Here is an 11,066-nt window from a genome sequence, read left to right as displayed (position 1 = left end):
GGCGTACAGCTTCCGGGTCATGTGGCCAGCATGACTAAGCTGCTTCTGGTGAACCAGAGCAGCACACGGAAACACCGTTTACCTTCCCGCCGGAGCGGTACCTATTTATCTACTTGCACTTTGACGTACTTTCAAACTGCTAGGTTGGCAGGAGCAGGGACCGAGCAACAGGAGCTCACTCCGTTGTGGGGCCAATCACCGACCTTCTGATTGGCAAGTCCTAGGCTCTGTGGTTTAACCCAAAGCGCCACCCACATCCCGTGTAGGTAGGTACAATGAGGCAAAGCAATATGGATGCTTGTTTAAGTGTATACTCATGAAAGAAAAAGCAGCTGGAGGAGGGCAAGTTAAATTAGGAAAATTTACCTATACCCACTCTTTCACCACCAGTTCTCCAGGCAAATCAACAGACTTATGAAGAATGGGCAAACACAGTCCATGCATTCCTTCTTTTCTGCAGCAGAAGTCTTTTGTCTGGAATTTTAAAAAGATAAGCCAAATCCTTTTTCCGATTCAGCTAACGGGGATAGTTGTAGAGCAGGACTAACACGAAGTAGTCCTCTTTGGGTTGGGTTCAGGAGCCACAGATTCCCTATTTGTTTTACACCTGACACCAATTATTATTATTATTAATTTATTATTTATACCCCGCCCATCTGGCTGGGTTTCCCCAGCCACTCTGGGCGGCTTCCAACTGAATATTAAAAACAGTACAGCTTCAAACATTAAAAACTTCCCTAAAGAGGGCTGCCTTCAGATGCCTTTTAAAAGTAAAATAGTTGTTTATTGCTTTGACATCTGCTGGGAGGGCGTTCCACAGGGCAGGCGCCACTACCAAGAAGGCCCTCTGCCTGGTTCCCTGTAACCTTACTTCTCGCAATGAGGGAACCGCCAGAAGGCCCTTGGTGCTGGATCTCAGTGTCCGGGCTGAACGATGGGGGTGGAGACGCTCCTTCAGGTATACAGGACCAAGAGAAGTTTGCCTTGGAACACAGAATCATAGAACTGTAGAGTTGGGAGGGACCCCATTGGTCATCTAGTCCAGCCCCCTGCAATGCAGGAATCTTTTGCCCAATGTGGGCCTCAGACCCACGGCCCTGGTATTAAGAGTCTTGTATGCATTTCTTTTCTCAAGGTGAGTGAAGTTTTTGTTTTGCTTAATAACTATGGGTGAAATGGTTTCTGGTCTCTGATCATGCCTAAAATGACTTTCTTTTGCAAAAGAAATTATTCCCTGTTCAAAGGGGAATTTGGGCAAGTCTTTATACAGTAACCTGTTTTCTTGCACCAGGAGCAGTGGAAGAACTCACCTAGGAAGCTTCCTTACAACAGCTTGAATCATTTGTCCATCAAATCCCGTATTTCTTAGTCTGATTGACAGCACCTCTTTGGGGTCTCGTCCAGTGTTGTTTACATTGCCTACTGTGTAATCCTTTTAACAGCAGGTGCCAGGGACTGGGCCTGATAACTTTTGCTTGCAAATCATATATTCTACTAGAATTAGGCTACAACCCCTCGTCTCTCTTAGCCTGCTGCAGTAAGATATCTAAGTGGTTGAAAGATTGCCCGAGGCAGGATGTTAAGTGGTAACTCTTTGGAAAGAAACAAACTACATTGCACTCAAAATGTTTGATCAGGACTGCAGTCATGGCAAAGGTAAAGTAAAGGTAAAGGGACCCCTGAGCATTAGGTCCAGTTGTGACTGACTCTGGGGTTGCGGCGCTCATCTCGCTTTATTGGCCGAGGGAGCCGGCGTACAGCTTCCGGGTCATGTGGCCAGCATGACCAAGCCACTTCTGGCGAACCAGAGCAACGCACAGAAACGCCGTATACCTTCCCGTCGGAGCCGTACCTATTTATCTACTTGCAGTTTGACATGCTTTCGAACTGCTAGGTTGGCAGGAGCAGGGACTGAGCAACAGGAGCTCACCCCGTCGTGGGGATTCGAACCGCCGACCTTCTGATCAGCAAGTCCTAGGCTCTGTGGTTTAACCCACAGCGCCACCCGTGTCCCACAGTCATGGTACGTCAGCACAAAATATCACTGAAGTGCTCTGTTTGAGTTTATTGGTATTTTATATTAATTTGGAATCAGAAGATGCAGTCACTGGCACTAGCTTAGCTGGCTTTTTAGAAGAATTAGAACAATTCATAGAGAAGAATAGGTTTGGCAACCCTTGTTGGCATGATACCCAAATGGATACCCTTTGTTCAGTGCCAGTGTACCTCAGAATACCCCATACCCGATACAGGATGTGGCCATGATGTTTTTGTCCTGCTTGTGAACATGCAGGGGTATCTAGCAGGCGGCTGGAACCAGAAAAATGAAATAGACAGGGCAATTCATCCGAACCAGCGAAGCTATTCTTAGGGCTGCTATCCTATGCACGCTTACTGGGGGTGTAAACCTATTGAAATCAATAGGACTTCCTTCCGCAAAAAGCAAGCACAGTAGTGGGCTGCAGGTAAGGAAGCTTATGACGGGGTCCTTGAATATTACAGAAGCCCTCTGAGTACAGGGGTCAGCAAACTTTTTCAGCAGGGGGCCAGTCTACTGTCCCTCAGACCTTGTGGGGGGCCGGACTATATTTTGGGGGGGAAATGAATGAATTCCTATGCCCCACAAATAACCCAGAGGTGCATTTTAAATAAAAGCACACGTTCTACTCATGTAAAAACAAGCTGATTCCTGGACCGTCCGCGGGCCGGAATTAGAAGGCGATTGGGCTGGATCCGGCCCCCGGGCCTTAGTTTGCCTCCCCATGCTCTGAGTATATGCGATTGCATCATCAGAATTGCAGCACTTCGTCATCGGTTGCAGCAAGAGCTACAGGATACACCAAGCGTGGGCGCGGCAAATACCAGAGCAAGCCGGCAGCACAGATAGGAAGCTAATTCGAACTCTGGAAGGAGGCGGGGCGATGGGCGTGGCTAGGGCGCCAGAAGCCGGCTTGCGTTCTGGCGGAAGAGGCGCTTTTCGTGACATAGGGACCATAGACTCGAAAAGCAAGAATGACAACTTCGTGTACAGAGGGGACGACTTTTATTGTAATGCAACCCCGGCGTTATACAACACCTGGCTTGCCAGTAGTACATATGAAAGTGATCTAGCGCCGGAGTCCTAGTATACCACAAGCTTTCCCCCCCAATTTTTAAAAATTAATTTTCCAAATTTACAACAGAAATAACATACAAGACACAAAAAAGAAAACACATTACAATACTAAAGAGAAAAACAAAAAACAAACAAATAAAAACACTTATTAATTCTGACCTAATTTAACTTTCATTGTTAATTGACTTCCTCGAATCCCCCCTAACTGAATTTCATTGTATAGTATACCACAAGCTTTGCATGAGTCCACAGTGTGATACAGCAGCAAAAAAAAAGAGTAAATGCTGTTTTAGGCTGCATCAATAGAAGTACAGTGGTACCTCGGGTTACATACGCTTCAGGTTACAAACACTTCAGGTTACAGACTCTGCTAACCCAGAAATAGTGCTTCAGGTTAAGAAATTTGCTTCAGGATGAGAACAGAAATCATGCTCTGGCAGCGCGGCGGCAGCAGGAGGCCCCATTAGCTAAAGTGGTGCTTCAGGTTAAGAACAGTTTCAGGTTAAGAACGGAGCTCCGGAACGAATTAAGTACTTAACCCGAGGTACCACTGTATAGTGTTCAGATCAAGGATCCTGCTCTATTTCTCCTTAGCCAGACCACACCTGGATTACTGTGTCCAATTCTGGGTGCCAAAATTTGAGAAGGATATTAACAAGTTGGAATGTGTACAGTGGAGGGTGACCAAGCTGATCACGGGTCTGGAAACCTGATGAGGAACGGTTTAAAGAGCTGGGTATGTTTAGCCTGGAAAAGAGGATACTGAGAGGAGATATGAAAGCCATCTTCAAATATCTAAAGAGCTGTCACATGGAAGAAACTTGTTTTCTTCTGCTCCAGAGGCTAGGACCTGAACCAGTGGCTTCAAGTTACAAGAAAGGAGTCTCAAACATCAGGAAGCACTTTCTGAGAGTAATATCTGTTCAGTAGTGGAACAGTCTTCCACAATAAGTGGCATATTCTCTTTCCTTGGAAGTTTCAAAACAGAAGTTGGATAGCCATCTGTCAGGGATGCTTTAATTGAGATTCCTGCATTGCATGTGATCCGATGACCCTTGGGGTCCTATCCAACTCTCCAATTCTACGATCATTGGGATTGCAGTGTTCCTCTCCCATTAGTGTGCATGCAAGGATCGCCCTGTGAACAGGTCAAACTGAGGTCCCCAAGTCAAACCAGTGGCATATCTCCTATTCTTTTCCGCTATCAATTTCCAATGCGAAATTATACAGTCATACCTCATGTTATAGGGCACGCGGGTGGCACTGTGGGTTAAACTACAGAACCTAGGACTCACCGATTAGAAGGTCGGTGGTTCGAATCCCCGTGACGGGGGGAGCTCCCGTTGCTCAGTCCCTACTCCTGCCAATCTAGCAGTTCAAAAGCATGTCAAAGTGCTTCCACCGGGAAGCTAAACGGCGTTTCCGTGTGCTGCTCTGGTTTGCCAGAGTCATGCTGGCCACATGACCTGGAAGCTGTCTGTGGACAAACGTTGGCTCCCTCGGCCAATAAAGCAAGATGAGCGCCGCAACCCCAGAGTCGGTCACGACTGGACCTAATGGTCAGGGGTCCCTTTACCTTTACACCTCATGTTATGTTTCCTTCATGTTATGTTCTTTCAGGTTACATCCTGCGGTGACACAGAAGTACCGGAAAGGGTTACTTCCGGGTTTTGCCGCTCGTGTATGCGCAGAAGCACAAAATGACGTCACACACATGCGCAGAAGTGCCGAATCACAACATGCGCATGCGCAGACGCGCAGCTGTGGGTTGCACTCTTTTCATGTTGCGAACGGGCCTCCGGAACAAATCCCATTTGCAAACAGAGGTACCACTGTATATTGGGCACAGGGCCCTCCGACCCAGGGGGCAAGGTGAGGCAACCGCCGCAGGCAGCAGGTTCCATAGTACTGGCAGATCCCAATGCAGAGCTTTTATCCCTGCCCCCCTTCCTGTTGTAGATCTTCGCTGCCCCTTCTTTCCTGGTGGGGAGGGCAGGTCATCATTTTGCGGTTCACCTCTGGTGCCGAAAAGTCTTGGACCGTGGACTCCTTGAATAAACATCCACAAATTTATTAGTTGAACACATGACAGATGAGGCAATGGTATGTACAATTTTATAACATGCAGAGAACAATATGTGCAAGGAAATCAGAGAGGGGAGCTGAGGGAAGTCCTTGTTGGGGGTGGAGAGGGAGGGATGGGGTGAAATAATGCAACTGATTATTTGGATTTTTAATTTGGTATGTTGAAAGTGTTTAATGTTGCTGCTGTTTAGTCGTTTAGTCATGTCCAACTCTTCGTGACACCACGGACCAGAGCACACCAGGCACTCATGTCTTCCACTGTTTCCCACAGTTTGGTCAAACTCATGCTTCAAGAACACTGTCCAACCATCTATCTCGTCCTCTGTCGTCCCCTTCTCCTTGTGCCCAAAGTATTGGAGCCTCAGCTTCAGGATCTGTCCTTCCAGTGAGCACTCAGGGCTGATTTCCTTCAGAATGGAGAGGTTTGATCTTCTTGCAGTCCATGGGACTCTCAAGAGACTCCTCCAGCAGCAGAATTCAAAAGCATCAATTCTTCGGCGATCAGCCTTCTTTATAAAAATTATTAAAAAAGAAAAGTCTTGGGCCGGCCCTGTGTGAGGCTCGCTTGGCCCCCGAGGAGCCCTGGCAAACGGCGACGCGGCCCCCGTTGGTGCTGCTTTCAACTCGGTGCCCGGAATCAGGTAGCGCGCCGACCGCTCTTCGACTTTCTCTCTCTATAACCCCCTGCCCACGCGCGGAGGAGGGGAAATCTCCCCTGGAGCTGCGGGGCGGAGCTAGGAGGCGAATGTAGGCGGGGCGAGCGCGTTCGCCCCTCCTCCTCCTCCGACGAGCGTCGTTGGCGGAAACGGGTTTCGGCAATGGGCTGAGGGAGGGAGGCGGGGGCGGCGGCGGGGAGTACGGTGGCCGCGGAGGGTCAGGATTGGCGCTCGTGAAGCGGCAGGAGCGGGAGCGGCCGAAGGAACCGGCCTGGCGATCTGCTTGGTCCTGGGAGCGCCGCCAGTCCCCGGCTGCTGCTGCGCCGGGCGGAGTTGGCCATGTCGCTGCTGCAGTCGGCGCTGGAGTTCCTGGCGGGGCCCGGCTCCCTGGGGGCCGCCAGCCGGGACCAGAACGACTTCGTGGGGCAGGTGGTGGAGATGGGCGAGATGAAGCTGCGGATCAAGAAGGTCATCGCCGAAGGTGGGTGGGCGAGGCGGGGCGGGGGGCGGGCCCTTCGAGGGCGCCGGGGGGCGATCTCGGGGGCTGGGGGGGCAGAGTGAGGTGGTGACCCCCCCAGGTGCTTTCTCGGCACCCCCTTTCCCTCCACCCCTTTCCCCCTTCAACAGCCTCTTCCTCGTCTCTCTCCCCCCCCCCCACTCCTCATTTTATTAATTGCAGTGAACGCCTTAGAAATACCCAACCTAAGGCAGGAAATCGGTGAAAAACAAACAATAAAATCAATAGTTTAAGAAGTAAGTCAACTCCCACACCTGCTTGGTTACCTTTCTCTTCCTGTTTTTTTCCTGCTCAATAATTATAATACTAAAATCAGGCACTGTACAGCAGTGGAGAACGAAACAGGCCCTCCCAGCAGGCTGCGAATCTAAAGTTTGGCAGGAATGGGAAGTAAAAGGGAAGGAGGGTCTTGCAGGTGCAGGAAGGTAGGGCTGGTAATCGCCACTCACAAAAGCTCCAATGTTCAGTGGCCGATACTCTTCTCCGCAGGGACATAAAATGGTGGCTAGGATCTCATCTGGCTAGGATCAGGGCCCAGTAAGGAAGGTGGCAATTTTCTATCAGTTGTTTGGTGTCAACATCTTACAACTTAATTCCCTGACAACTTAATTATAACAGCTTAATTCTCTTCTGGAATTTGCCTTCCCATTTCCATTATTAAGGAGCTGTTACTGTTTTACAGAGCTCCATAAAGGTTTGCCAACTTCTTTTTTCTGGCCAGGACTCCTCTGTCTCCAGGAGCTGTTTGACAAGATCTGTATCTGGCGAAGCTTTTGCTGCATGGAGCTAAACACTGGGGGAAACTTGGCTATTTGTGTGCTTCATGTTGCTGTTGAAGACAGGCTGAATCGTACCAACTAGGATAGTTATGCGGTAGATCCCCCACCCCCGTTGAATGGTTGTGGGTAAAGTGAAGAGAGGGCCCTAGATACTGGGGTTGGTTTAGCTTAGCTAACATAGAACATCACTGGTGCAATTGGGAGCTACCTTTATGTACAAGTCTCCATGTACAAGTGATGTGTTTGGGTTTGGAAGATACAACATTCAGAAGTTTCCGTGCAATATGCACACAGGACAAGTGTCATGTCTACACGTCTGGAAGCTTCTGCTTGTTGGGACTTCCAAACCCAAATGCGTATAGTACGTAAAGCATATGAGTAACTTTGACACATATGTCAGATGCGTGTGTTTGTGGTGTAGTGGTTAAGAGCGGTGGACTCGTAATCTGGTGAACTGGGTTCGCTCCTCCACATGCAGCTGTTGGGTGACCTTGGGCCAGTCACACTTCTCTGAAGTCTCTCAGCCCCACTCACCTCACAGAGTGTTTGTTGTGGGGGAGGAAGGGAAAGGAGAATGTTAGCTGCTTTGAGACTCCTTTGGGTAGTGATAAAGCGGGATATCAAATCCAAACTCTTCTTCTACACCTATAGAGGGGCAAAAGCCGCCTGTAAACCCTTCCTCTTATGTTTGTGGTGACATAGAGAACATTATGCAGCAGGGGTCAGCAAACGTTTTCAGCCGGGGGCTGGTCCACTGTCCCTCAGACCTTGTGGGGGGCCAGACTATAATTTTTTTTGGGGGGGGTGATCCAAGAGTACCATGAGCCCCGGTGGCTGCTTACCTATGTCTTTGTGAGCAGCAGGGGCTAGCGGTGACAGGACGAAGGGCTCCGGAGAGGGGCTGCTTTAAATGGCAACCACTCGAGCGCTCTGCTACTGGTGCCAACAAAGTCCAGCCCCCTTCCTCCTCTAGGCAGGGCAGGGAGAAGCCAGGAGGAGGGAGGGAGGAGGCGCTGCCTCCGCCACTGTGTGAAGGAGAGGGAAAGAATGCACGCGTGCTGGCCGTCCGTGGGCCGTATCCAGAAGGCAATTGGGCCTGATCCGGCCTGCGGGCCTTAGTTTGCCGACCCATGTTATACAGTATCTGTGTCACCCCGTAGCATTGCTGTTTCTGTTTCAGCGTTGGTAGTAGCAACTGTGCACCTAGCGCTCTCTGAATTGGAGGTCTCCTGAATAATTAACTCAGTTTTGTGTTTGTCCCTGTGTAAATGTATATACAAGATGGTTAGCTGCAGACTTCTTCCCTGAAGAAGAGGTTGCAGAGATGTCATAGTTTCCTGAAGTGCTTTTATTCATGTTGGGGGAAACTGGATGTTTTGTTTCTTCCCACAAGCGTGTTGGTTTTGATAGCGAATGCTGTGGGGCATGTTTGCATTGCAATTTCCTTCTGGATGACTGTGACATCATAAGTGACTCATGATACAACTCTTCTTCCTGCTGTGCCATGTTCTGCCAGTTTTGAAGTTAAAAATTTTGCATTTTAAAGGCTTGACTCTCGCTACTTAAATATGGCAGTGCCCTCCACTAAAAAGTACGCAAGCCAGGTTGGCATCTTTCACTGGTTCACGAATGCTTCTTTTTTTATTAAGTTTTTCAGAAACTCTCTGCTCTTTCTTTCCAGTAGAGACACATCTGCCTCTTTCCTCCTGTCCTCTCCTGCTGCTTTAAAAAAAATAAATATGACAAAGGTGATCCTCACCTCCATTATACCTGGAAGAGAACCTGTACTGTTACCTTTCTGCCAGCTTGAACAGAACAACCCGGCAAATATGTGGTTGGAGCAAGCTTTAAATATCTGGATAAACTCTATGTCAATCTGCTTCTGGTCAGGTTGCCTGCTTCTGCGATTGGGCATAGATTTGTGAAGATAGCCCTGTAAAAGTGCACTGAGCCAAGCGTCTCGGACTCTTAAGCAGGAGAAGTGTCAGTTAACTATTAATGATGTTGAAGACGGCTGGTGCCACTTTGCAAGCATTATAGCGCAAACCATGTATTTTGCCCTTCGCACAGCAGAAGCATTGCTTCTGGTCGAGTTGTAGGCAAAGGCAACGTGGGATCTCTCTAGCTTCATGTGACTAGATGCAGGTTCTCATTCTCATTTGTGTCAAAATAGATCAAACCTGTTCAACGAGGATCCAGTGAGCATTCCAGTGCAGTCAGGGATATGCCTCCAGAAGTGCTTTTGAACACACATCTGCAGTGTCTGTAGAAGACACTTCATTCATGTGACTGTCTCTCTGCTGGGGGTGATTTATGTTTCATAAGTTTGGCAGTTTGCAGTTTTGAAAGTCAGTTTTGCTTTTGTTGATAATAGGTATGTTTCCCGATCCGAATTAGACTGGACTAAAGCAGAAGTGAATAAATAAGAGTGGTGTCGGATTTCTAATCTGACATTGAAGTTCTTGATCTCTTGTCTTTGATTTTTAACTAGGACACTAAAAACTGAGATGTCCTTCTAATGTATACTTAAAGACATAACTGTATAAGCCTTTCTGATTCACAGAAAGGAAAGTGTGGCTTTATACCGCAGTCACGCTAGTTCACATGATAGTCATATGTTAAGACATGCGCCTTTAGAATATTATTTTGTAGGTATTTGCCCAGCTTTTGGGTCCCTTTTCCTTTTGGCTTGCTCTTCCTGGAAAAGTTGCATAGCAGTTCTGTTAGAAGCTTCAGTGCTGTTCTGAGAAACCAGGCTCTACTACAGAAACAAACATAAATTGGGAAATGTCAGTTTCATGATTCAGTGGCTTCCAGGGAACTCAGAGGTTATCTGTAAGTGTATGAGGGATTCATTGATGGGAAGATTTGTAATGGTGAACTGTCTCTCCCTCCACTACTGATCTTATCTTACAGTGCAAAGCCACAGGTGTGTGTTGGGTGTAGCTTGTGATGCCCTTTCAATTCATGCAGGTTATTATTGAAGTTCCATATGCCTGACTGATTGATCCACCAGAACTGTGTATATACATCTTGGAACAAGAATGGACAGATGGTACCCTGGAGATTTGCAAGCCTCCCCCAAAGCGTCTATACCTGTTCACTTGCTCCGATTTTCACCCAAATTGTGATAAAATGTTCGCTTACTGTTCCATTCATAACTTCTTTTCAGATTGTAAAGACCCAAAGACAGAGACTCGGTTTCACGAAAGGCAACAGTCGCACAAGATAGCTGCGCAAGTTAGTGCGATTCCTAGGGCGTTTAGAAAACTCTTTTTATAATGGAAGGAAATGCCTACATTTCTTAATAAAAAACCGCTTGGAACAAACTGTTGCGTTGCGGCACCCCAAAGCAAATGCAGAAATGTTATTTCAGGATCACCTTGCATTAAGCAGTGTAGACACTTTCTCTGTGATAAAGCATTTTTTTGAAATGTGTTGGGAATCTTACCACTTTGCACAGTTCTCTTTGTATTTTGTATAGCAGGTAAAGTCTGCATTTAACAATAGCATCACTTTAGGGATTGTAGGCAATTATGGAGATATGTCTGAGCAAGTGCAACAGGTTGGGTGGCAGGTAGATGAGTGAAAAATAGACACTGGAGTGAAATGTTACTATCATCCTACAATACAGCTTATTCATTGTAAAAGTGGGCTGTTGGCCCCCTTTCTATAAGTGAAAAAGAAGGGTGTTACTGTGAGGAGGAACGGGGTTAGCTGAGAGCTCACTGATTTTCTTTAATAAAGAATTAAATGCAGAATACGGCTGGTGCAGCACAACATTGCAGTGTTTTGGTCTGTCTTAGTTTTCTGACATGCTCTTTGAATGATCTCCCACATAGAAACTGCTTGCATCCAATAAGATAACACACGAGGGAGAGAGGCTTAGGATAGCTCTATCTCTGATATAATGA

General features: G+C 47.6%; 1 protein-coding gene across 2 annotated transcripts in view; it reads left to right on the top strand.

The window, feature by feature from the left end:
- Positions 1–6,058: 6,058 nt before the first annotated feature.
- The window catches only part of GAK (cyclin G associated kinase), a 78,407-nt gene continuing 73,399 nt past the window's right edge, over positions 6,059–11,066 (top strand). Inside the window, exon 1 of one of the 2 annotated variants that reach the window (XM_082204579.1) lies at positions 6,059–6,337. In XM_082204579.1, coding sequence (XP_082060705.1) covers positions 6,196–6,337 — 142 coding nt within the window. In that variant the 5' untranslated portion in view covers positions 6,059–6,195. The remainder of the gene's footprint in view (positions 6,338–11,066) is intronic. The other variant, XM_082204578.1, reaches the window with a different exon arrangement.

The sequence above is a fragment of the Podarcis vaucheri genome (assembly GCF_965113315.1).
Source record: "Podarcis vaucheri genome assembly, chromosome: 17".
NCBI classification, from domain to species: domain Eukaryota; kingdom Metazoa; phylum Chordata; class Lepidosauria; order Squamata; family Lacertidae; genus Podarcis; species Podarcis vaucheri.
Note: the sequence above shows the minus strand (reverse complement) of the source record. Positions and strands in the feature narration are given on the sequence as shown.